The sequence below is a fragment of the Triturus cristatus genome, chromosome 8 (assembly GCF_964204655.1).
Source record: "Triturus cristatus chromosome 8, aTriCri1.1, whole genome shotgun sequence".
NCBI classification, from domain to species: Eukaryota; Metazoa; Chordata; class Amphibia; order Caudata; family Salamandridae; genus Triturus; species Triturus cristatus.
Genome location: NC_140591.1, coordinates 1,484,354,452 through 1,484,381,912, shown reverse-complemented (window position 1 = coordinate 1,484,381,912; position 27,461 = coordinate 1,484,354,452). Strand labels below are relative to the sequence as shown.

At 44.4% G+C, this 27,461-nt stretch overlaps 1 protein-coding gene across 8 annotated transcripts in view; it reads left to right on the top strand.

Annotated features, from left to right (window-relative positions):
* The window catches only part of LOC146805993 (uncharacterized), a 731,342-nt gene that overhangs the window by 667,498 nt on the left and 36,383 nt on the right, over positions 1-27,461 (top strand). For all 8 annotated transcript variants that reach the window (XM_085623346.1, XM_085623342.1, XM_085623340.1 and 5 more), the window contains 3 exons: positions 9,725-9,821; positions 11,691-11,852; positions 12,508-12,671. In XM_085623346.1, coding sequence (XP_085479472.1) covers positions 9,725-9,821; positions 11,691-11,852; positions 12,508-12,671 — 423 coding nt within the window. The remainder of the gene's footprint in view (positions 1-9,724; positions 9,822-11,690; positions 11,853-12,507; positions 12,672-27,461) is intronic.

The following is a 27,461-nucleotide window of genomic DNA, read 5'->3' as shown; positions in this document are numbered from 1 at the left end:
CAAATTATGTGATTTATTGATTGACTGTGCTATTGCCTTGTTGACTTCCAACCAGCCTTTGATACTGTTGAGAGAGGGAGAAAAAAAGAGCATGGGGCGTGCCTAGAGGCTTCCTATCCTTCATACAGGCATTGTACAAATCTGCTGCCATGATCAGGACAGAGTTAGGATATTTGCTCAGGGCATTGTTTAGTGGGTATTCAAAATCTTCCATCCTAAAGAGTTCCTCTTTATGAGTTGATATACTTTTAGTTCATTGCTATTTAAACATAACTCCACAATGGACATTTGTATTCCAGTTGAGTCCATAATAACTTCAGAAAGTAGTTTTAACAGTCCCCCAGATAATCGATCCCTCCCCGGTTTGATCTAAGTCTATTGATGGCTATAAAGCCACTTAAGTTGATGTTCTCTCCCAACCAAGTTTCATGAATGTTCCAGGTTAATATTTTTAGGATACAAGAGAACTGTGCATTCTACAGATCATCTGCTCCAGAAACTCAATTGTGAACATCCAGATACATTGGGCCCGATTCACAGAACTAACTTAAGACAAAATCCTAAATTTACTACCATTTTCGTATTCACAGAAGGCACTTACTCATTTTGGTATTCATAGAAGACACTTACTCAATTCAGTATTCACAGAAGTTAGGAGTCCTAACTTTAGGACTCCTAAATGCCTTCTGTGAATACCGAAAGTCTTAAAGTTAGGATTTTTCTCAGTTTAGGAGTAGTAAAGTTAGGACTCCTAACTTTACTATTACTAGACTGAGAAAAATCCTAATTGTAAGACTTTCGGTATTCACAGAAGGCATTTAGGAGTCCTAAAGTTAGGAGTCCTAACTTTACTACTACTAAACTAAGAAAAATCCTAATTTTAAGACTTTCGGTATTCACAGAGGGCATTTAGGACTACTAAATTCTGTGAATACCGAAATGAGGAAGTGCCTTCTGTGATTACCAAAATGAGTAAGTGCCTTCTGTGAATACCAAAATGGTAGTAAGTTTAGGATTTTGTCTTAAGTTAGTTCTGTGAATCGGGCCCATTGTCAATAGGGCACAGCGGTTTTTGGTTTCTTAAATGGTAGCTGGCCTTGCATGCTTGCAGTGAAACTTGTTTGATGTAACAATCCTAAGGTTTTCATTTATCAATCAATCGTTATTGTGATGATAAGGTTAAGGTCGTTTAGAGGGTACGGTTTTACTTGCAGCATAAAATTAGACTAACTCTGTCTATGCTGTCCTCATACCTTATACTTCATCTGAATACTGTATGCAGTTTATATAACCAGACCGAACGCCATAATCACTTCTTCTGCTTTGTGCATAATATTTACGATAAAGGGTTCTCTTCCGTCCTCACCTGCCTGAAAACCTACATGAACGAGATATCTCATGACATCTTGGATTTGTTTAAAATTCTAGAGCTATTTGGACATATTTAATGGGTAAAGTTTCTAAGCTTTTTCCCCCTTGAGATTAATGTCGAAGAACAAAGTTTGACCTGTTGTTTTGAAAGCAATCCAGTATTTGGTGGAATAAATTAATTTTTTGCCTCAATAGATTCAGCAGATTCACTTTTCTGTAACTGTTTGGAGCTTGGATTAGTACAGTCTATAAACTGTGCTTCTCGAGAACTCACTTTTTTAAGGCGAGCCGATTTGTTAGAAGTATTAACTTTTCCCAGAGTGGGCAATACTGTGGGGCTGATTGATGTCAATAGAGACTTGCTCTTTATGGGACCATTTAAACGCCTCTTTAATATCTGTGCTTACCTAGCATTGGGTAACGAGAGATGAACTCTGTGCTAGCTGTAAGTGTAGGGCTACCTAAAGATCTGTTAGAATCTGGGTTCTCTGGTTGGCACAGGTAGGTACTTGTGACAAGCAGGGAACCTTTCCTCTAGTCAGGGTAAGGGGTTACACTCCTAAAATAACCCCTGCTCACCCTCTAGGTAGCTTGGCGCGAGCAGACAAGGCTTATCTCAGAGCGTTATAGGTTAAGCATTTGTGAACACATACAGTAACCAAGTGACAACACTACAAATGGACACCACACAGGTATTTATATTAAAAATAAGGAATCTTTATATAGGATTATCACAAGACCATTAAACGATTAAAAATACACAATACGGTTGCTTGGTTGGTAGAAGATTGCTTAGTTTCTCTTAAGTTCTTAAATGCGACACTTTAAGTCAATGTACCTTGGATGCGACACGCAGGGCAACGAAAGTGTTGCAGCGATGCAGATGCGTTGAAGTTCTTGGTGCAAAAGAAATAAAGACGGGATCTTCCAGATGCGTTACGCTTCTCCGATGTTGCGAGAAGGCTCGACTCGATGCGTCAGCTACAGCGGCGTCACCCTTGACGAGATGCGACGACAGCGGCCTTGGCAGCGGCACTCTTCTCCGACGTTGCGAGACGCTTGTTGCGATGATGCAGCGGCGACACCCCTTCTGCGAGGTGCGGCAACAGCGGCCCCGACGGTAGCACGCTTCTCCGTGGATGCGAGGCGCTTTTCTGGATGCGGTGCAATGCGACAACTACGATGTCTGCGATGGCGACACGCTTCCTCCTCGATGCGAGACTCTCCTCTCGATGCGGTGCAATGCGACAGCTACGATGTCTGCGATGGCGACACACTTCTTCGGCGTTGCGAGACACTTCCGGATGATGCAAGACAATTCCGCTCGATGCGATGCTGCAGCGGCGACACTCTCTGCGAGATGCGACGGCAACAGCTCCGACGGCGGCACGCTTCTCTTCCGTGCGTCGCGCTTCCAGCTCCTTGCGACACGCAGTCCCTCAGAAGGCCCAACAACAGCAGCAGGCACTTCCAAAAGACTTTGGGGAGCTGGGGATGAAGTCCACTGGTCCTGGGACTTCGTTCAGGGGGCAAGCTCAGTTCAAGCACTTGGAGATCTTTAAGCACAAGTTGAAATAAAAGTCTTTGTAGTCTTTTCTCCTCTCCTTCAGCAGCAAGGCAACCACTGCAGGCCAATCCCCAGGTCAGGGACAGTTACTCCTCCTACAGCTTTCCCAGTTCCTTCTCTTCTGGCAGAGGTTCTTCTTGTTTCAGCAGGATCTGATCTAATTTCTTGGGAGAAGGGTCCCAATACTTATACCCCTAATTCCTTTGTTCCTCTGGGGTAGAGGGGCCTTTGCCCAGTCCAAACCAGTTCTTGAGCACTCTGTTGACATGACTCTGCCATTCTATTCAGGGTGCAGGGCAGAGACATCAGCCGCTCCGCAGGAGGTGGAGCCAGCATTGTGGTAGCAGAGCACAACCCTATTCAGAGCCCAGGTGTACTCCTCCCACCCATCTGACTGCCAATCTTCCTATTCACCACCAGGCTACCTAGCCCTGCCCCTCTGGGTTTCCCCAGCCCTGTCACTCACACAACCAGACAGGCAGATACACATCATAGCAGAGGCGGGCTGGAATGGTCAGGCAAGCAAATACCAACTTTCTAAAAGTGGTATTTGCAAACACAGAATATTAAAATAAACTTTACTAAAAGATGTATTTTATTATTCTGAGTTCAGGCATAATAAACTCGAATTTCTACCATGTTCCCTGGGTCTGTTAGGATCATAGGATGTAACAACTCTGACAGCCCATTCTGGCCTATGGAGAATAGGTAGCCTTACAATAGTGAAAAACGAAAATGGCTGTAATTCACTATTAGGACATGCAACACACATCAGGGCTTGTCCTACCTTATGCTTACAATGCACCCTGCCCTTGGGCCTACCATAGGGGTGACTTATATGAAGTAAAGGGAAGGTTTAGGGACTGGGAAGTGGGTGCACTTGCCCAGTCAGCATGACAGTACCAGACTGCACGCAGGTTCTGCAATGGCAGACCCTAGATACATTTTACCAGGCCGCTTCTGTGGGTGGCACAACCAGTGCTGCAAGCCCACCAGCAGCATTTGTATTTACAACCCTGGGCACTCCCGGTGCACTTTACTGGGGTCTGACAGTAAACCAAATAAACCAATCATGGAATCCAACCAACATATACATTTTAAATAGGGAGCACTTGCACTGTGGCCCTGGTTGGCAGTGGCACAGTGCTCTGATCGGCCAACACCATAAAAACACATGAGGCACAGCGACAAAAAGTGGAAGGGAGACTCACGCCAAGGTGGCAGGTCTAACATGGTCTTTTTGTCAAATTACCTGAGACATTATTTTCCAAGTTTGTCGATCTAACCAACAATGTATTCCCCTCAATGGGTCTTATTATTTGTGGGAAAATACATGATAACTTCCTTTAGAAAGCTGGTCTGATTTTCTTGATTAGAGTTTCCTACGAGCAGGGCTTCCAATATTCCCTGCAAAGATGTTTGCACTCACAAAACAACATCAAGTAAAGCTGATGTTGGTGTAGAATTTACATTCACAGAAGAAAACAAAAGACGGGGTTCTGATTTAGCGGCTCCAGGCAAATGTTCCCTTACAGGAAAAGCAGCTGGAGTTGGGGTGGTTGGCACACTGATCATAAACTGATATGTCTATGTCGTGAACAGAAGAGTCTACAAATGGGGATGATGATAATCTAAGACTTTTCTATAAATCTGTTTAAGTAAATTCAACCGCAGAACCTTCGAGGATTTTGCTATATGAAGCAGGTTTGCTAGGGGCATATCAGCAACACCCGGCGATAATTATCGCTCAGCGCTCTATAGCGTGAGGATAATTATCGCCGGGTAACGTGGATTTTTATCGCTGAGATAGCGTGCTATTAGCAACGCTTATCTCCTCAGCGATAAAAATCCTCACGCTAACTGCCTAACGTGAGATTATCGCTGGAAACCCAGCGATAATCTCACGCAATGTGGCGTTAGCTTGCTGATAGGGACTCACAAACTTAGCCATGATATCCACCTTCCATAGGATATTATGGCTAAGTCAGTCCTGAAGCAGGCGTAAGGAAAGTAGCGATAACAGGGGTTATCGCTACTTTTCCTGCCGCTATGCTTCCTAGCGTGGGGTTTGATGATAGGAGAAATGTCGCTTAGCGACATTTCTCCTGTCATGTTAGGTCAGGAACACCCACTTTACATCTCATTAGAGATGCAAAGCTGGGCGTAAAGAATCCCCACGCTAAAGCAAGGTTTCACGCGTTAGCGTGGCCTTGCTAATTAAGCGATAAAATTATCGCCGCTTTTCGGCCGAAAACGGCCGCAAAAGCAGCGATAACTTTTTATCGCCAGCTTGTAAATATGCCCCTTGGGGGCATATCAGCAACAACCGGCGATAATTATCGCTAAGCGCACTTAGCGCTAGGATAATTATCGCCGGCTAGCGTGGATTTTTATCGCTGAGATAGCGTGCTATTAGCAACGTTTATCTCAATAGCGATAAAAATCCTCACGCTAAGTGGCTAACGTGAGATTATCGCTGGAAACCCAGCGATAATCTCACGTTAGATTGTTGATAGGGACAGACAAACTTAGCCATGATCTCCTCCTTCCATAGGATATCATGGCTAAGTCAGAAAAATACCAGACGTAAAAAAGCAGCGTTAACCGAGGTTAGCGCTGCTTTTTTTGTCTCTAACAGGGTTAGCGATATTCTTGATAACAGGAGAAATGTCGCTTAGCGACATTTCTCCTATTATTTTACTCTGGAACGCCTCCTTTGCATCTCATTAGAGATGCAAGGGGAAGTGTAGAGTAAAAGGGTGCTAACATGCCAATTTGCATGTTAGCACCCTGTTGTTGATAGGGTGCTAGTTTTATCTCAGCTTTTTTGGCTTTTAAAGCCCTTGTTGATATGCCCCCTAGGGGCATATCAACAACAACCGGCGATAATTATCGCTCGGCGCTCTTAGCGTGAGGATAATTATCGCCGGCTAGCGTGGATTTTTATCGCTGAGATAGCGTGATATTAGCAACGCTTATCTCAATAGCGATAAAAATACTCACGCTAACAGGCTAACGTGAGATTATCGCTGGAAACCCAGCGATAATCTCACGTTACCTTGTTGATAGGGACAGGCAAACTTAGCCATGATATCCTCCTTCCATAGGATATCATGGCTAAATCTGAAAAATACCAGACGTAAAAAAGCAGCGTTAACCGCGGTTAGCGCTGCTTTTTTTGTCTCTAACAGGGTTAGCGACATTCTTGATAATAGGAGAAATGTCGCTTAGCCACATTTCTCCTATTATTTTACTCTGGAACGCCCCCTTTGCATCTCATTAGAGATGCAAGGGGAAGCGTAGAGTAAAAGGGTGCTAACATGCAAATTTGCATGTTAGCTCCCTGTTGTTGATAGGGCGCTAGTTTTATCTCTCCTTTTTTGGCTTTTAAAGCCAACAAAGCAGAGATAAAGCCCTTGTTGATATGCCCCCTAGTTTCTAAAATACTTTTCCTGTTTTCTGCTGAAGTGACATTTAAAACTAAATCAAAATGTTTAGCGAAGAACTTCCGCATTGAGTTGGAAAATGGAGAAATATTAGTTAGTCATGTTCCCTCAGAGTTGTTTGACTTTTCACCAAATATGGTCCGACGTCTCTTAAAGATGTTCTCAGTTCTCATGCTTTTACTTAGGCTCTGGGTGTAACTGTTCATCTGTTTTGACCTTAACAGGGAAGAGAAATCAGTGGGCTGGCTTTCCATCTTTACTTTTGGAGTCTCTAGCTGCACAGATTTGAGGTTAAGTATAAACCAGTTGAGCAGGGATACATCAGTGCATCAAGGACACAACAATGTGACTTCTCCCCCCACCCAGAGAAACTAGTCCACTTTCGATGGCAAAGATCCCACCTGGGATATTAAGAGAATGAAGGGCACATTAAAGATACAGCGCTGACCACATCACAGCGCCGCGAGGGTAGAGAACAGAATGGAGAAGGTGACTGTAAGTACCACCTCGTTGTGCTAGGTTAAACATCCATCACCGTACAAAACAGGCATTATGTATAAAATGAGGATTTATCCAGTCAGAAACTTAAGGAAAATCTGTGAATGCACACAGTAAACATAAGAGCATAAAGTGGGAGATATAGGTAATTTCACTCCTGAGATCTGCAGAGGGAGAGGGATCCAAGCTTCATAGAGTCAGAGAACTCCCCGCAGCCTTAATACAATCAATTGGAAAGCCCAAGCTGCCCACCGCGCAGCTTGGGGGTAATCCGCCCCAGCTACAGGCTAACAGGTCTCAAGACAATCCAACAACACAAAAGAAATACATAAGGAGACAACAGAGAAGACAAATGGCTGTGCACATGCTCAGCATCTGTATCCAAAGGTGGAACAGTCGTAAAATAAGAAAGAAATCATTCGTATTTAGAGTAAAGCAAAGAAGCCAATGTTAATGATGGATGTGGTATAGATAGTACTACACTGAACCTAACTGGCATGGAGGTGCAGTTTGCAAACGTCACAGGAATGCTGTAATGTTTGACAATAAGCAGTGCTGCAGAAAGGTTAAGAATGGAAATAGAAGAGAGATAATTGTTGTGACTACAACTGAGAAATTGGCAAACACAGATTGCAGTAGATAAAACAGGATAAAGGAGGAATCGTTAAGCTGGTTAAACAGCAGTCACTGTATGGTTTTGGAGAAGAAAAATTAATTGAGGATGGCAGCTGTAAAGGGCAAATAGTAGTCGTGTATGAGTAGGAATAGCACTACAGCAGATGCAAAGGCTCTGGATAGTACATTTAACGGAGAAAGTAGTTCAGGGAAGAGGTGTGTCAGTCTGGCAACCTGATAAGAGAACTAGTCATTTGATGTTTAGCCAGAGAACCGTGTTAGGTTCTCCGGCAAAACATCAAATGACTAGTTCTCAGGGCACAGGATGGTTGTCAAATGGGAGTTTGAGGTGCATGAGTGTGGACAACGCCTGAGGAAGAAGCTAGGTCTGTTCTAATGCTTGAAATCTGGAAAAATGAATTAATTCAGCAATCTTTGGTAATTAGTGAGGGTTGGTTAAAGCTAAGATTGTAGAAGAAAGAGGGAGCTAATATGGTGTAGCCTTTGAGCGTGTGGTTGGAGTAAGGATTTGAAGTCAATGTAGTATGAAGAGTTGAGTACCGCTTTTGGGGCATTCAGGGCCTGCAGGTTGCTGAATGGCTTCCAGTGCCCAGTTGGGTATGTGTTTTGAGGGCACAGATGGAGGGTATAATCCAGAGCAGGCGCAAGGGCACAGGATTGTGAAGGTGCTAAAGAGACACCGGGTATTAAGAGCTATTGAACTTGCAAAATGCAGTAGTGTCAAGGAGATAAGGAAAGTGGTCGAATGTTTGATTTGGGTAATTTAACTGACCAAGCCCTTATCAGATATGTAATGGTGTTATATTCTGTTTTGGAGAATTTTGGCAGTAGGGACAAGGATAACAGTCACCTATGGACATAGCCAATAACAGCCAAGGAAACGTTTGGATATAGCCTTAACAGCCCGCCATAGCGAGCTCTACCGGCCATTAAAGGCCCGCTTCAGTGTTAAAGGCCCGAGCCGAAGGCGAGGTCCTTTAACATGGGAGTGGGACTTTAATGGCAGGTAGAGCCCGCTACAGAGGGCTCTAAGGCTATTAGAACAATGTTCTAATTTGTAAAACAAAGGCCTCACGGAGCCCAAGGGGAATGAAGTCCCCTCAGACTCTGTGAGGCCTTTGTTTACAACAACAGCTGTTGCAGTGAACAATCTTTGGAATGTTGGAGCTCCGGGCTTCGACCAGCCATTAGAAGCCCTGAGCACTTCATTGTTTTCAATGGAGCTCCCAACATTACAGTGTTCTAATTGTCAGTATTGGGAAGGTTCTGTAGTGGTCAAGTAAGATGTGAAGGGCAATGATGAGGTGTAAGAAGACTCCAGTGGCTGAGAAGACCAGTGATGCAGAAAAGACAAAATATTGTGGGTGAGCCGCTGATGCAGATGATTTCAAGTGTATCAAGTTTTATTGTTTGTATGCTCTGGTAGCTGTGGGGCATTAGCCCATTAATGTGGATCAGGCGTGAACTCAAATAGAGTTTTGCTTGCGGCTGAGGAGGACTCATCTGGAATATTGTATCTAGTTTCAGAACCTTTTTCTAAATTTGGCCAGTTCTGATTACCAAAACCCTTGAATTCAGAGGCACAGTGGACATGGTTACATACACTTTACTGTTTGCCAGATTGTATTGTAAAGTATGCTTTACTGGGCAGCACAGCCGGGATAAAGGAATTCTACAACTCATCAGCATAATTTTCTAATGTTCAGTGTTACCTATTAAATGTTGAGAATCATTAGTAAAGAATGGGAAAAAAGATAGAGGAGCTGATAAGGAGTTTGGAATCTTAGGTCAGGTCTAAATATAATCCCTTCTTTCATAGCAGAAGTTAGGGAATGACATACCAATGTCAACAGCATACCTTGCATAAATGGCTTTACTCATGAGTTTGTGTGGTACCCCTTTTATTCCTCCTCAGTTCCTTTAGCTGGTGTATTTTGCTTCAGGATTATAAAATGAAGGGAATATGCTCCATGTCACTGGATTATAGAATGTTTGTGGCAGACAGTTTGCTATTTGCAATATACTGAGCTTTCTGATCTAGCACTGAGACAAGAGCACCTCTACGGGATGCAGCTACATGTGTTCCATTGGGTTCCTACATGAGTGATGGCACCTCACTAACAGCACAGAGCTGCTTGAGCTGAAATCTGGCCATTCCATTAACTGTGCATTTTCTTTCCTCTTTCTCTGTCCTTGGCCTGTTTAGGTGTTTCAAAGGCGAATGAACGGCAAAACAAACTTCTGGAGGAACTGGGATGAGTATGCTGCAGGGTTTGGGAACCTGACACAAGAGTTTTGGCTCGGTGAGTTACCAATCTTTCTTGTTAAGTAAAACCACAGTAGTTTACAGCACTTTACAGAGGATTTACATGTCCAGGGAGGAAAGAGATAAGGCCACTTCAGATAGGAGACTAAGTGCACAGTCAGATCTGTTCTTGTGGCACAGCGCAGCAATTCAGAAAATTGCTGCATGAGCCACAAGTGAGAATCATTTATGAGGGTTTTAGACCAAAGAGTGGTGAACTCCACCATTAAAGGGTACTCAACGCTGAAGTTAAGTAAACCCACCTAATGAATGCAGATTAGCTGGGTATGAACTGTGAACTGTCCTGGAGAGTGAGTTTAAGGACCGATGTCTGTGCCCACTCTTCTTACCATTCTTACCATTTGCAAAGCAAGACAAGCATCACTTCAAACTCTGCTACTGAAGCAGAGACATTGGGAGTAGAGAAATGTTGACATTATTCTTGTTACTTTGGCACAACACAACACTGATCAGCAGTTTGCATCAGAAAACATCAAGCTTAGTAGTAAGGCCACTTCCTGCAATGTGACAGATTTGCAGATACAGAAGTAGTCATATTATGTTTTCCAGGTATTAGGTATAAGTGCAAGATTTTTTTTAATAGTTTTTAATAGTTTTGTTGAGATGGATCTACTGCTAATGCTGGATAGTTTTTACGGTTGACATCTAAAATCTGTATTTGGCTTTTTATCAAACTATACTTTGCATTCTGGTCTTTTGGGCTACTGCCTTTAACAGAGATGTGATCCAGTCATGAAAGTGAAATGTGAGTAGGGGAGGCAGCAGAGCAGTATGAATTCAGGGACTGGCGTGTCTGTTTCTTTCAGAACTATAACTTGGATAGGAAAAGATCACTTTTAAACCCCTGAATGCAAATTGTTTCCTTAAAAACATGTCACACGTGATACTGAGATATTTGGCAGCTATGAAATGGGATATAGTCTAGTTATTACTTTAAAATGGGAATGTTTGCTGACTGGGGACATTTTGCTGACTGGGTGGGGAACAGAGATATTTGTAAGGCAGAGATATGTTGAAAGTGGGGTCAGAGGGATGGTTGTAGGCTGGGGAGGAAATGTGTCCAGATGTGTGTCATGCATTGGAAGTGTAGGAACTGCAAGTTCTCCGATGTCAGATATGACTAGGCCATCAAGTGTTTTGAAGAATGAAAATAGGAAGAAAAAAGCAACACACGTTGCATGGGAAAACTTGCCAGTCTGTGCAGGTTGAGTAACCCTTTCAGATTCCATCTATCATAAAAAGGATAGTTTAGAAGGGAAAGAGCGAAAGGATCTAAGAATACCTTGCAAGCTTCCCGACTAAACATCAGCTCCTGGGAATCTGGAAGGTATTACAAATGCAGTTGCTAGTACACAATCTATTATCACCATTCCCCACCTCAGAGGTTGTTAATGCACATCTGGATGTTCAACCACCTACCACTGCAAGTGAATAAGTGCACTGGCTTTTAGGATTGCATTAATCCAATCAAAGATTGCAAGAAACAGGTTCAAAGGGCACTTGTGTCCTAGTTAACCTGGAAGAGAAAATGGAAATTGACCTGTACCAATGCAGAGGTCCCCATTCTGCACAGTGTTAGGCACAACAGGCACCTGCAATCCTGCAAACAGTGTGAACGCCTGTATCACTACAATGCTCCCTCTGAAAGCGTGAGGGAGGAACAGAGATAAAGATGGGAGAGTGGGGTTGAGAGAAGTAGAGCGAGAAACAATGAGAGAAAGTGGCCTAGGTGTATCTGTTGGACCAGATCTAAAGCACTTTGCAGCCCTCTCAGCGTGAGGGTGTTTTGGAGAGAAGGGAAGAGTATGCCTAGGTGATTGGGACTCACTCTGCTTTGAATTCTTAGGTAACGAGAACCTGCATAAGTTGACATCTCAGGGAGCCTACGAGCTGCGAGTTGATCTGCGCACTAAGAATGAATCCGCCTACGCAGTCTATGACAGTTTCCGAGTGGACACACAAAACAACCACTACCGGCTACGACTCGGAAAATACAGTGGCACTGCTGGTAAGAAAGACACTATGGTGCACAGAAAGGATCGGGCAATTATGATATAGAATTTCTTTAGTGGGCATAAGAAGGTTTATATCTGCACAATGATGGTAACTAGTCACAGTTCATTTTTTATGAATTGATTAATTGTTAATTAACTTTCATTATATTGCAGGAGTGGGTGTATTAAATTATTCCCCTACGCTAGCCAGCACTTCCCTTACTGTTGCACTCACTGGAGTGGGAATAGTAATTTTTACGCTCCCGCTATCCAACACTTTCCCTACTGTTACACTCACTGGAGTGGGAATAGTAAATGTTACCCTCTCGCTATTCAACTCTTTCCCTACTGTTGCACTCATTGGAGGGGGAATAGTAATTTTTAACCACTTGCTATCCAACGCTTTCCCTACTGTTGCACTTTTTCTACTGTACCACTTGTTGGAGTGGAAATAGTAATTTTATCTTTTACATTAAGCCATTAAGATGAATCTTGTTCCCAATATAGACATTAGATATTTCTGGAAAGAAAGCGACTAATATATCTTAAAACTTTCAACAGGTAACTTGCAAGGCACAGACTGCCTGCTAGCAGCTGCCACCCTATCAACTACAGGAGTGGCTTTAGTCTCTTCTTTGACCTGATACATGCTGCTTCTTCCTGCCTTAGGTGATTCACTGAGCTACCACAACAACATGATCTTCTCTACAAGAGACCGTGACCGCAATAAACACATTATGCCCTGTTCCATCTCATACCGCGGGGCCTGGTGGTATAAGAATTGCCATAAAGTCAACCTGAATGGGCTCTACGGGAACAATAAAGATCATCAGGTGAGAATGAACTAAATTAAAAGTTTCAAGCATAAAACAAAAAGTGTAAACCTTTTTGCTGAAAATCTATTTCTGCAAAAATGTGCATAACAATGCTTCTTTCAGAATACATTTAGGGGCCGATTACGATGCCGTTTGGAAAGCCTCCAACCGCTAGTTGGAAGTTTTCCTACCGCGTTGGACACTTTCCGACCAACTTGGTTGGTTTTTGGTCCAACCACCTGATTACGATGTCGGCGGTCGGAATGTAAGCCAGCCAGTCATTGCAACTCGGTTTCAACCGGCTCTCGGAGTATTCCTGCTGGTCGGAACCGCACCGCAATCCCCTATGGACAGCGTTTCTGCCATCAGGATTACGATGTCGGTTTCCGCCAGTCTTTCTGTGCTGGCTTTTCTGACACGGAAAGGCTGTCGAAACAAACTTTGGGGGACACTAGCCTCTGCGGCCTATGATTGGTGGACGAGGGGGGGCCTAGGGTAACCCCTGTGAAACTCTGCACTGTGTGGCAGACACCATGGGGTACCTGCCACAGGGTGCGGGTTTTTACACACACACACCCATTTTGTCTATAGGAGCCTGTATTACGGCCAGTTTACGCCTGTAACACAAGCTCCCATAGAGAACAGTGGGAATACAACCGAACAGTGTTCGGTCGCATTGTAATCAGGCGGTCGGTTCCGAGACGGTGTTGGTCAGAGGCAACTCCAACCGACATCGTAATAAGCCCCCATGTGCTGTGAACAGATGCCTTTGGCTTGCACGCAATGTGTTTGAAAACACATGTTCAAATAAGACTAAAGTCAATATCTGATAAAAAAAATAGGAAGTACTGAAAGAATTTTGCTGTTTGCAAGGAAAGGAAAACAATATTGAGGACACCAAAATTGTATTATAAGATTATAAAATAATCTGAGCCATCCCTGGTAAGAAAGGTAAGGTATGTCAATGACATTTTGCCAAAACTTAAGGAGCCTGTGACACATTGCAGATACAAGTAAACGATCTGCATGGGTTGACTGGCATCCACTGGCGGCTCACCCAGGTAAGAGCAGTGGGGCTGTCGGGCGGGGTAGTGGGATGTGACAGACGATGGGCTAAGTAATATTAAATAAATGAAACCATTTACTTTGCACACCCCACATCACCAGCACTGAGATGAGCGCAAAGTAAGTGTTTTTTTTATTTATTTAATATTACTTAGCACGTCATCTGTCGAATTTCACCAGTCCCCACCCCGCCCCACCGATCTTACCTGTGCGAGCCACTACTGGAGAAGTGGAGAAGTGTGGCTCAATGGTTAGAGCGGCAGACCCTGATGCAGAGGTCTGGCCTGGGACCAGGGTTCAATTCCCCGCCTCGGCGGGTCTTGGGCTCAAAATTCCACAGACCTGACTATTCTCGCCTCGGTGCCTATTCCAATCATGGAGTCTCACTCTGCAACTCTGGGCAATAGCTTGCTTAATCTCCACAACAGCCCCCACAACGCTAAGGATGCCTGGCCTCCACCTTGGGGGTGCCCAGGAGTGGACACCTCACAGGGAAAGCCAGGATGGGTTCCACAGCGGTATTCGTACAAGCGCCTTGAGACCCTTGCGGGTGAGTAGTGCGCTATACAAGTATCAATTTACATTTACATTTTACTGCTGGCATCAAAGACATACAAACTGCTCTGCGCTCTACAGTGTTTTGATATGGGATGGTATAAAAGTCAAATAGGGTCTTACACTATCAGAGCTGTTATTTTGTAATGGTAATAACTTAATGCGTATGGTTGACCGACTGCGTAAATACATCATGGGATTCTGATTACATAAGCCATTCATCTACCCACTTCACCATATCTGGTATAACTTAATAAGAATTTAAAGAAATTGGTTATAATAACCGCCAACTTGTTCGAAAAAAGTAAATTAGCTGTGATAGAGGACTGTTCCATGTCTTATCAGGATCTGACAAAAAGTAATGCCTAATTTGAAGATATCAAATAAATTCATTTCAAGGTATACAGTATTAATTTCATGGTATACAGCATTGTTCTTGAATATTTAAAAAGCCTTAAAACTGTCCATCCAAGTACTATTGGTAGATTTACTGCAATGTGTTCTTCCAAAATCTGCAGTCACTAGATGCTTAAATTAAAGGAAAACCATTAATGTCATAATTGGAGTTTAAAATTATATGCAGTAATTTATCTGAGTTAAGCCATGTCTGACTACAATAATATTTAATAGTACATGTACTTAACAAAAAGAAAGGCTAATGATTTCATAGAACACTTAATAGTTTATACCACAGATGAGCGAGAGTTTCCAACATCAATGTTTTGATAGATGTTGGCCTACAGCAGCTCAATAATAAAACCTAAAACTAAGGAAAGCACTGTCACTTTGACTACAAAGTAAATATATTTTACGGAGTTGAGGCTCTTGAACAATGAAGCCAGAATATACAACAGTAGAGCTCTAAATGGATTGGCTCCACCCACTTCTTACACATTTTGATAAATACTTTTAATGCTGTCTCGGAACTAAGTTTAAACATATATGTGTACTTCTTATCAAAGGTGATTCACAAATATAGGGCCGGATTATGGCTTAGACGGTCTTACCGCCAGCCTGCCGCGGCAGTGGTCCAGAAACCGCCGCCAAGCCAGCAGCATCTCGACCGCCAGTTTACAAGTCTCCCGCTGGGCTGGCGGTGTGGGCACGGCAGAGTCATGGCGGTGGCACGCTTCGGGTCTGTAGTGCCTCCAGCCATTCAGGCGCACTGTTCCCTTGCATTCTGTTGTGCAAGTGAAACATTGCACACACCCAATCTGAAGGCATTGTAGGGAACTACATGAGCAGCAGCTACATCACACACGGGCACATTCGCCTTCGAGCCCATGCAGGAACAACTCAGCAGAAAGGAAGGCGGTGAGCTGCAGGAGACCGCCTCCATGGGCCACCTCTGCCGAAATGTCGATGGTGGCGGCGGTCCTGAGGTGGTGTGTGAGCTCACTTCCTCATCAGGTGGTCGGACGCCAAGGAAGCGTGCGGGCGGACACAGAAAAGCGATGGTGGTGCCCATCCCATCGTCCTTGTAATCAGGCCCATAGTGTGTAATAACATATTTGGCAGTGAGGTTTGCAAGGGATTCCGGGAAAGGAAAAGTTGGGGGATCCACGCAAGCCATACCTCTCTGGAAGCCCCCAGGTGTCTGAAATGTGTGGGTTTGGTAGGTTTCCCTAGATGGCCGCCGAGCACAGGGCCAAAAACCCAGGTGACCCCCCTTGGAAACCAGGTGGTTTTGAGATAGGCAATTTTGATGTCGCCTCACTCCGTTTTGGGCCCTTGCCTGTCGCGGGTACTTGGGCCTCCCACACAAGGGAGGCACCATTTTTATCGGCAGACCTGGGGAATGCTGGGTGGTAGGAAATTTGTGTGAGCCCAGTGATACCACACTTTCCCACACAAAAATGTGTGAAAAAGTAATTTTTTCAGCTAAAATTGAGGTTTGCAAGGGTTTCTGGGTAAGGAAACGTTGGGGGATCCACGCAAGCCATACCTCCCTGGAAGCCCCCGGGTGTCTAGTTTTTAGAAATGTGTGGGTTTGGTAGGTTTCCCTAGATGGCCGCCGAGCACGGGGCCAAAAACCCAGGTGGCCCCCCTTGGAAAACCAGGTGGTTTTCAGATAGGCAATTTTGATGTCGCCTCAGTACGTTTTGGGCCCTTGCCTGTCACGGGTACTTGGGCCTCCCACACAAGTGAGGCACCATTTTTATCGGGAGAACTGGGGGAATGCTGGGTGGTAGGAAATTTGTGTGAGCCCAGTGATGTCACACTTTCCCACACAAAAATGTGGGAAAAAGGTGATTTTTTTCAGCTAAAATTGAGGTTTGCAAGGGATTCTGGGTACGGAAACGTTGGGGGATCCACGCAAGCCATACCTCCCTGGAAGACCCCGGGTGTCTAGTTTTCAGAAATGTGTGGATTAGGTAGGTTTCCCTAGATGGCCGCCGAGCACGGGACCAAAAACCCAGGTGACCCCCTTGCAAAACCAAATCGTTTTGACATAATTAGTTGTTTATTTCTGCAGCGTGAGAATTTTGGCACAATATTGCAAGGAAAATGTGACAGACATTTTGAGGTTTGCAGGACATTTTGGGTAAAATAACTTTTTGGAATTCACAAGAGAGACATCACCATGTACTCCCATGGGTTTACAACAATGTCTACAGTTGGTAGGTTAACCTTAGATGGAATGTGCACCTTGGCAGAGAGAGTAAAAAGAGAAAGATTCCTGCACAGCCATCTACTCCTCAAACACACACACATACTGGCTGGATTTGGCACGAGGGCGAGTGATGGTTCAGTATATCAAATTTTATTAACAAAAGATTTCACAAAAATGAAATGCACTGTCAATAATTAAATGGAAAAAAAATGAACCAGTGACTCGCAGCTCGTGAGCTGTAAAGCCACGGCAAGGCACCAACTGCTTTAAAGGCCATTCACACACCTTTCATACATGATACACACAAGACCATTCACACCACCAGGCACAAACCAACACATTACAACATTCACAAAAAGGGACAAAAAAGCCAGAAAGACAAAAAAGACAAACATTACTGCACAGCCATCTAATCCTCAAGCACACACACAAACTGGTTGGATTTGGCATGAGGGTGAGTGAAGGTTCAGTATGTACAATTGTATTAGCAAGTGATTTCACAAAAATGAAATGCACTGTTAATAATTGAAAGGACGAGAAACTGAACCATTGACACACAGCTCGTGAGCTGTGAAGCCACGACAAGGCATCAGCCTCTTTACAGGCCATTCATACACCTTTCATACGTGTGACACATACAAAACCATTCACACTGCCAGCCGCGGGCCCATCACATTGCAACACTGACAGCAGCAGACAGCACCATTCAAGGGCCCATCACTTTCACACACCCACATTCCTGACACAGCAACCACACAAGCTAATGGATTGCGTGGAGTGGCGCTCAGCTAGCAGTGTGTGTAGTGACCAGCAGCAAGTCACTACTCACACACCGCCAGCCAAGCTCCAGTCCACGCACACCGCCAGCCAAGCGCCAGTCCACGCACAGCACCAGCCAAGCGCCAGTCCATGCACACCGCCAGCCAAGTGCCAATCCCTGCACACCGCCAGCCAAGCATCAGTCCACGCACATCGCAAACCAAGCGCAAGTCCATGCACAACGCCAGCCAAGCGCCAATCCACGCACACTGCCAGCCAAGCACCAATTCATGCACACCACCAGCCAAGCACCAGTCAACACACACCGCCAGCCAAGCGCCAGTCAACACACAATGCCAGACAAGCACCAGTCAACACGCACTGCCAGCCAAGCGCCAGTCCACGCACACCGCCAGCCAAGCACCAATCCATGCACACCACCAGCCAAGCACCAGTCAACACACACCGCCAGAGAAGCACCAGTCAACACACACCGCCAGCCAAGCGCCAGTCCACGCACACCACCAGCCAAGTATCAGTCCACGCACATGGCAAGCCAAGCACCAGTCCACGCACAATGCCAGCAAGCACCAATCCACGCACACTGCCAGCCAAGCACTAATCCATGCACACCCCCAGCCAAGCACCAGTCAACACACACCGCTAGACAAGCTCCAGTCAACACACATCGCCAGACAAGCGCCAGTCAACACACACTTCCAGCAAAGCGCCAGTCCACGCACACCGCCAGCCAAGCACCAATCCACGTACACCGCCAGCCAAGCACCAGTCAACACACACCGCCAGCCAAGCACCAGTCGACACACACCGCCAGCCAAGCGCCAGTCCACACACAACGCCAGCCAAACGCCAGCCTACACACATCGTCATCACATTTAGGATTTTTTAATACAAAAAAAAACACAAACAAATTGCAAATAGATACAAATCTACTAACACAAAATCTGAAACTAAATACATTGCACTAATGTCAACCTTGAAACAGAATATTTTTTTTTAAACAATACAGACCAGGCCGTTCACTTTACGACTCATGGATGCTCCCAAAAATTATTTTGCGTGTGGTACGCTCTAAGACAAGCAGGCACACACAGCCCAGGGTTAGAAGGACACTCGGGGCAGAAAAGACGAGTCTCCTTCCGCACACCTCTTCGCCAACAGACTGTACATCTCCTAGTGGGAAAGTCATTTGAGGATGTGGGAGGAATGTAATCAGGAAAGTGTTGATCTTTCAATCGAGCCACATCCTCCACCACTCCAACTCTAGGAACACTTGCCTGTTCCACAACAACAAGGCTGCCTATCACAGAGTGCTGAAACTGAACAAATTTCAACTTTGACCCAGGAGAACACTCCTTGAACACAACAAAAGCATTGAAAGTTGCTAAGTTGAAGAGATGAATGGCCAACTTCGTATACCAAACATAAGCCTTACGAATAGCAGTGTAAGGTTCCAACCTCTGATCTACTCTGTCAATACCACCCATGTGCTTATTGTAGTCTAGAATGCACATAGGTTTGCGCACTTCAGCAACCTCACCCCAAACAAGCACAGGTGAAGTACTCTCATCATGGATGGTATTCAGCATGTACACATCCCTCCTGTCCACAAATTTCACAGCAAGTAGTTCATCACTATGCAAGGAACTGCACTGTCCCCTCTGAAGCTTTTTGCAAACAAGCTCTTTTGGATAACCTTTACGGTTAGAGCGGATTGTGCCACATGCAAAAGTGTCCAATTCGTTAAGCAATTGCACAGCAGTGTAGAAGTTATCAAGGTACAAATGGTGGCCTCTGTTAAACAGTCTTCTAGCAAGGCCCCACACAATTTTCTCTGAAACTCCAAAAGTGGACAGACAACCAGGGGGGTCAATAGTGGAATCTCTACCAGTGTACACACGGAAATTAAAAACATATCCTGTCCTACTCTCAGACAACATATACAGCTTAATTCCATAACGTGCCCTCTTGCTGGGGATGTACTGCCTAAAAACCAAATGGCCCTTGAACAAGACCAACGACTCATCAATAGATATTTCTTTCCCTGGAGTATAGATCTCTGAAAATCGATTTACAAAGTGATCAAGAACAGGCTGAATCTTAAAAAGACGGTCACAGTCAGGGTGAATACGTGGCAACACCAAAGAATTATCAACAAAATGCAGCATACGTAGCAAAAGTAGACACCGATCAAGAGTCATAACTGCAGGAAATATGGCTGTTGCCATCAAGGGACTGGTAGACCAATATGAAGCCAGGGATGGCTTCCTTATCAAACCCATCAATAAAGTCAAACCCAAAAACTTCTTCATCTCTTCCAGATTTGTGGGAGTCCACCAGGTAGCTCTAGAGTGGGGCCTAAGTTTGTCACTGTTGTCCCTCAAAAACTGTTCAGCATACAAATTAGTCTGCTCAACAATCTCACCCAAAAATACATCATCCATAAACAACTGAAAAAACTGTATAGGCAAAAAAATTTCACAATCCACTCTACACCCTGCATCACCGCTAAAGGCAGGCAACAGTGGCTGCACCATGTTTGGATCAACCCAGAGTCCAGCACTTCCAGTAGGAAGCCTAGCAGCCTCAGGCTGCAATCCAGATGCCTCTTGCATCATCGGCACAGCAGTATCCTCCTCAAAAACAGGCACTTCATACGCACTGAGAGTTGCTTCATCCACACCAAGAGTACCTTCTTCTGCACTGAGAGAACCTTCATCATCCGATGATTCCATTTGGAAAGAAAACTCACTGCCAGAATCTTCCCCTCTCTCCTCTCCCTCAGACGCACTGTCAGTCTAATAATCCTGCTCAGAGGAAGACTCTAGAACCATACCAACCACCTGTTGAGCAGTCATTCTACGGCTAGCCATAATGCTTACTAATAAAGGTAACTTGTCAAACAAGTCAACAACAACAGACACTTTGTAAAATAAGTAATAAAAAAAGCACCTTTATCAAAAACATATATATACTCCAAAACGATACCACTCACTTGCCAGAGGCAGCTAAACTCACCACCACCTGTTCTGCACAGACACAGTATGGATCAACAATATCCCACTAAAAAAGAAAGAGAAAAGAAATTACACATAAGACCATGCACAACTCATCACAAAGAATTTCATGCTAAAAACACGAACTAAATATGCTGCCATTATGACACCACTTACAAAAAAATTCATTCATACATTACAATATTAATAATTTGGAGTAAATACAATAAAAATGTTTTTCTAACCAAAAAAATGCAACTACGCAAAACTGCAGAACAACCACTGTCGATACCGCAAACAGCAATCAAAAGCTTTACATTAGAATAAAAAGGAGAAAAAACATTGCAATCACATATGCAAGTAATGCACCAGTCCACACACAATCCACCAGCCAAGATAAGGGGTAGGTGGATCTAAGAGTATAAATTAAACATTCACCCCCATGAAAGGGGAGCAACCCTTACGGCCACTCCCCAACACAAACATTTTAAAAACCCTGGTGTCTAGTGGCTTCTGCCCCCCTTGGGGGCAGATGGGCCTAAAAACATACTGCTATTCTGCCACCCAAAGAGGACAGAAATGGCCACAATCATCCTCCCATACAGGGGTGTGACCCATGTCCAAGGGGCCGCTCCCCAACATTAAAAAAAAACCCTCGTGGCCTAGTGGGCCTACAAAATAACAAATCAGCCGATCTGCCCCTCAGGGTGGCAGAAACAGGCAAATGAATGCTTCCCAAAGGGGAGCAACCCTTGCCCAAGGGGCCACTCCCCACAAACAAATCCCTGGTGGTCTAGTGGGCCTAATGAAAAACCAGAGACAGCCACAAATATTGACACCAAAGAAGAGCGACCCTTGCCCAAGGGGTCCCTCTCCACAAATAGCTCCCTGCTGGCCCAGTGGGCCATAAATAAAAAAATAGCGAAATCTGCCCCCCCCCCCACGGGGGCAGACAGCCAAAAAACATAGCCCCCAAAGGGGAGTGACCCTTGCCCAAGGGGCCACTCCCCACTAAATACTCCCTGGTGGTCCAAATATATGCAACATCTGCCCCCCAGGGGGTCAGACAAAGCCAAAATATTTACCCCCATAAGGGGAGCGACCCTTGCCTAAGGGGCCGCTCCCCCAAACAACAAAAACACTCATACATTAAAAATCTACCCCACCCAGGGGGCCAGATACATCCAAAAATATTGTGCCCATAAGGGGAGCGACCCTTGCCTAAGGGGCCGCTCCCCCAAACACCAAAAACACAACACAATCCAGAAGAAAAAAAAATCTCTGGTGCTAGTGGTCATTCCTGCTGCACGATCGCACGATCGTGCAGCAGGAATGCATAAAAGAGGCATCGGGGGAAAGGAAAACCTTTTCCTTTCCCCCGATGCCTCTTTTAGTTAAATCCCCCCCTCCTCAGCCCCCAAACTTACCTGTTTCTTCTCCGACGCGCAGGAAGCAAATGGCTTCCTACGCGTCGGAGAACAAAGAGGAACCTCCAATGACGTCAGAGCGCCTTGTGCGCTGATGTCATTGATGACGTTTACGGGGCGGGGTGAGGCAGGGGAAGGACTTCCCCTGCCTTCCCCGGTGAAAATAACAGGATCGAAGTCCCACGGGGGGAGCGCCCTAATAATAATTTAAGGGCAGGCAGTTTTCCCATGCATTCCCATAGGGGATGGGGTCCACTGGGGACCCCTTACCGTTTGCGCATGCTTTACCACCTACTTGAAGTAGGTGGTAAATTGCAAAAGTCATACATAGGGCTCAGACTCGCTATTAGGAAGGGACGCCCTTGAAACGGTCCTTCCTAATAGCGAGTCGCAAATCCTAATTAGCGAGTCGCACATAAATTGCGGCTTGTTAATTAGTGTTTGTACATGTCCCTTAGGTATTTTTGCATGGGCAAACGGGTCGCAAACCCGTTTGCGCATGCAAAAATACCTCTTACATCTGGCCCCTAGTGCCTAACTCACAACATGGTAAATGACCTCACCTACGACATCATACAATCACTATGAAAGTGTCCTATTGGTTTTCTGGACTTCTAGTACAAGCTACAACTGAGTCCAGTTTTGTATCATCAGTTAAGTGATAATGAACGAACAGACATATGGCATGTCTGCCAAGTCCCCCACATTAGGTGAATGTTACCCACTAGTATTCCTCCACATAGCAAACAAAATGCTTCCATAGATAGATTTTAATGGGAAAACTCACTTTTTAAACCTTGAACATCCTCCAAGAATGAGTTTGTTCACTATTTACCTTAATGGGATCACCCTCTTAAAGACTTAATATGACCCGCAATTTTAAGTCAAGGGGCAGAAAGGTATACATTAGCCACTGATAAGACACCCTTAGCCTGGCTCTAAAGAAAACTGTACATAGTTTGGTAAAATACACTGCGCACATTCCTTGCGATGATCAGATTGAATGAGCAAATATAAGAGCCATACCTACAACCACAGAGTGAGTTAAACCATCACTAACTGGGGCACCCTTACATTCTACATTATTCAACAATATGCAGGGTCTCAAAATCTTCAGCAAAGTTATGCAAATAAACAGCCATATAACACCTTATAATTCATGGAATTTGCCCATGGCACATTCTAACAACTATTTAACATTAGCATGTGCCCGGACATCAACTGGGGAATAACATATTGTGAACTGAGGCTTTGGCTTTTCTCACAGTTCTTTTGCCACAACCTATTTTGAAACATGCCTCGACAACCCACATCAAATGCGCGCAGCCTTTATCCTATTTAACATGGAGGACTACTTGTACCCGAAACTTTAAACGTTGGTAAACTGGGCACCATATAACTTTAACAGTGCACAACCACAGTTGACTGAATTTCTTAATCTAATTCAGTTATATGCATCCACATGTGTACTCACAGTAGTTCTGTGCTGTATATGACGACAGTCTTTTTACTACAAACTTTCGTTTTTAAAAAGTTTACACAGTGATGTAAATAGTAGTTTTATGGTTGATGTCATTAGTGATGTCAACAATGTAATTTGAGATGCCATAAGTTATGTCATTAATGATGTATTTTAACATGTCAAGAGTGATGCTGGTTTAGGTCTCAAGCAATGCATGACGTGGCACACGCTACAGTTAGTTCATTAATCCATAAATGGTGAATTTCAGTGTTTTTTTGTTTTTAAACGTTAGCTCTAACCTCATTTCAGCACTAACTGCAATGCAATTTTGACCTTTGCTTTTTCCAGTTAATATATTATTATTATTATTATTCAGCATTTATTGAGCGCATAGCTACCCTAAGGCATCATAACGCTAGCGGCCGAACAGGAGGGAGACTGAGAAATTAGAAAGCAGAATGTTGAAATAACCATGTTTTAAGAAGTTTTCGAAAGGGAAGATGGCAGGATTCTGGGCGAAGGTGTGGGGGCAGTGTGTTCCAGAGTCTAGCTACATTGTAAGAAAAAAATCTTCCTCCACTTCTTACCCGCTTGATTTTGGGAATGACTGCGAGGTTGAGATTAGACGGTAGAGGGTAATGAGGGAGCTCTTAATTACTCAGCCCTTTTCCCATAGGGTCTCATGGGCTATACACAGAGATTAGAATTTTACTCTTTCCAGAATTGGCAACCAGTGTAGGGTCTTAGATCTGGCTTGGCAGACTGAGTTTTAGGAATCCCAAGTAACAGCCTTGCAGCGCAGTTCTGCGTGACTTGGAGCTTCCCTGCTGTTGCTTTAGGTGCTCCTAAGTAAAGAGAATTGCCATAGTCCAAATGAGAGAGGGCCAAAGCCTGGATCAGGATTCTCCTTACCCCCATAGGAAGGAGAAGAAGAACTTTCCGGAGCAGCCTGAGAATGCCAAAGCAGGCCCCTGCCAGTTTCACTGCTTTGTGGTCAAATTTAAAGGAGCTATCCAACCAAACGCACAGGCTTTTGATCTTAGTGTTGGGGAGGTTGGGGCGGGGCCAAGGCAAATGAGCCATGTCTGTTTAAGATCCATGCTTGTGGCGTTGCCCAAGAACATTAGTTCAGTTTTACCTCTGTTAAGCTTGAGGCAGGAGTGTTCCATCCAGGTGGAAACTTTCTCCAGACAAGTTTCGAAATCAGGTGGAAAGTTCTCAGGACCATTCAGGGCAATTACCAGCTGCGTATCATCAGCATAAGTGACGATTTTAATCTCATATGGCAGGATGATATCAGAAAGTGGTCTCATGTACACATTAAATAATGTGGGGCTCAGAGACGAGCCCTGTAGAACTCTGCAGCTGAGCGCTAGGTTCCTAGAAGTGGACTCCCCTGAGAAGACTTGGAATGTTCTTCTGTCTAAGTAAGACTGGAGCCAGGTAATCGCACCACCTGAGACACCCACCCTCCAAAGTCTATTTAGTAGAATGTCAAAATTAACCGTGTCAAATGCCGAGCTTAGATCAAGGAGGATAATAGCTACTGCTCCTCCCTGATCAAGGATTTTCTTAGATTCCTTGACCACAGCAAGAAGAGCTGTTTCGCTTCCAAGCTAAGGGCGAAAACCGGTCTGAGAGTAATGCAGGAGACTAGGGGTTTCTATAAAATCAGAGATGGTAGAGTTACCATACTTTTCCAAGATCTTAGCCATCGCCGGAAGTAGAGAGATGGGATGGTAGTTGCCTAAGTGTTCTGCATCAATGCTCGGTTTTTTGAGTAAAGCCTTCACCATGGCATGTTTCCAGGGTTATGGGACATATATAGATATGTATATATATATAAATTCAGGGTTTACAGTGAGAATAAACAAATACTGCAAATTAATACTATGCAATACTAAAGTAATAATGTCCTCATTGTAGCCTTTCCTCTCTCTCAGCCACATCTCACAGGGGATACTATAATTCATTAGGTAGAAGTCTGGTACTTTAATAGGTCAGAAGATGCTCATAAGACACAGTTTACGGTTGCAGTGTTGAAGCAGTCTAGTGAGTCTGGCATAGTAGATGGTGCATGCCCTAAGATTAGTACCAAAACCAAAATATTTACCAAAGGTGACAGGCCCACGTATAATATCACTTGATTACCATATTTGGTTAGAAGTGAATTTACCACGTCCTGGGGCACAGAGAAGGGCCATATTGGAAGTTGAAAGTAAGATAAGTAAACCCTTGCTGCTGGGCTCCTATAAGCTGATACTACATTCAGGCCTAACACAGAGCTGGGCGACAAAATGAGCCACCACTGAAGGTAAAGAAAATTGCAACATTTAATATGATTGAGCCTGAAATTTAAAAGGACCAGGTTAAAGAATCCAGTGCAAATCTTCTGATAAACGGACATGTCTAACCTCACCACGCCTGAGGCTAGACGTCGAAATTATCATATGATGCCTTTAGTAAATCAAGTATGGAGGCCTCGGAAATCAAACATGAGCATACAGATGGACATAGAACCAGCAGCAGCTGAACAGGAGCATGAGGAGGAACATAAAAACCGAATTGAATTACAACCATCCTCAATATAACTAGAGCTTAGGCACCGCTTCAGTGCTAAAAATTTCCAAACCATTGAATGTATTGGTATGAAGCCTCATCCCATACTTGCACTAATATATATACTTATACTACTCAATGGAGAGACTTGATCACACTATCAGAAAGCCGAGAAAATCAGTACCTAGTTGCCGTCACCCGTTGGTTTCCTCCAGGCAAACTTTACTGCTTTACAACAGCAGTTGTCAAAAGCAATAAATCTCACAGAGATAGAAGGTACTGTTTGAAATAAAGAGGAGAGTGAGGAACTAGAGTAGCTAGTTCGCTTCCCCGAGGGATATGTAGTAATCAAGATGAGCTAGCTACTAGGTAGTGTACGTGTTATATGTGTTTGTTTTGGAAAAAGAAACGCTTGGTTTTCTTATGAAGGCCCTCACCCACCAACCTAGTTGGTGGCATGCTTCATCATTGGGCCCCACCCGAGGCACCGAGTGTGCCTTAGGTGTGCTACAACGCCTGGTTACAACGGAGCAGGTTTTGTGTCAAGTGAGTGTGCAGTGGGGGTGTATTGAGTGAGGTTTTAAAATACTGTCCTAGAGGTCCCAAAAGATTACTTTATTATTGGGCCCTGGGCAGGGTTAAAAACAAGACTTTTTAGACGTGGTTGGAGAGACATATGGTCTCCCACATCCAGTGTGGTCAACTAGTTTCAGCCAGGCCTTATTTGTTATAACTGGCTTTCTTCAGGACCTATGTGTGAGGGAGTGAAGCAAGGGACTCACGTGTTGTCAGTGCCTTTATGTGAAGCACACGCTAAGGTGCTATAATTGTAAGAGGAGGTTTTCCTCTCTGTTTGTACCTGGAAGGAAAAGGGGACGAGACAAACACATAAACATATAAATGATGTAACACGTAGTTTTTTAGGCACATGATGTGTGATAGCGAAGCCATGGTGCCTAAAGGTGAGTGAATCAATCGACCGTGAATTTGCGGAGGTGTCGATTGTGTGGCATAGGCCGAATAGTCATGCTATGCGATAGCGGTGCTAATACCTGTAAGCGAGTAAAATATTGTGGTGACCAAGGTAAGGTATTTCTGATTAGAGAGAGAGCTTACTTCCTAAATTCGGGGCACAAACTTCATGAGTCTCCGGCGGGGATCCGAGACTCTTATGCACTCTGAGAGGGGGGTGGGTTTGAGAATGTCGTCAATGTAGCGGCGCCAGAAACATATCCTGTCTTTGTAGGGGTTGGTAGCTAAAAGGATATGTGTGAGTTCAAAGTTGTATACATTGAGCCCCGCTACGCTCGGTGAGAAATGTAAATGTGGGTGTACTTGTCAAGGGCACTG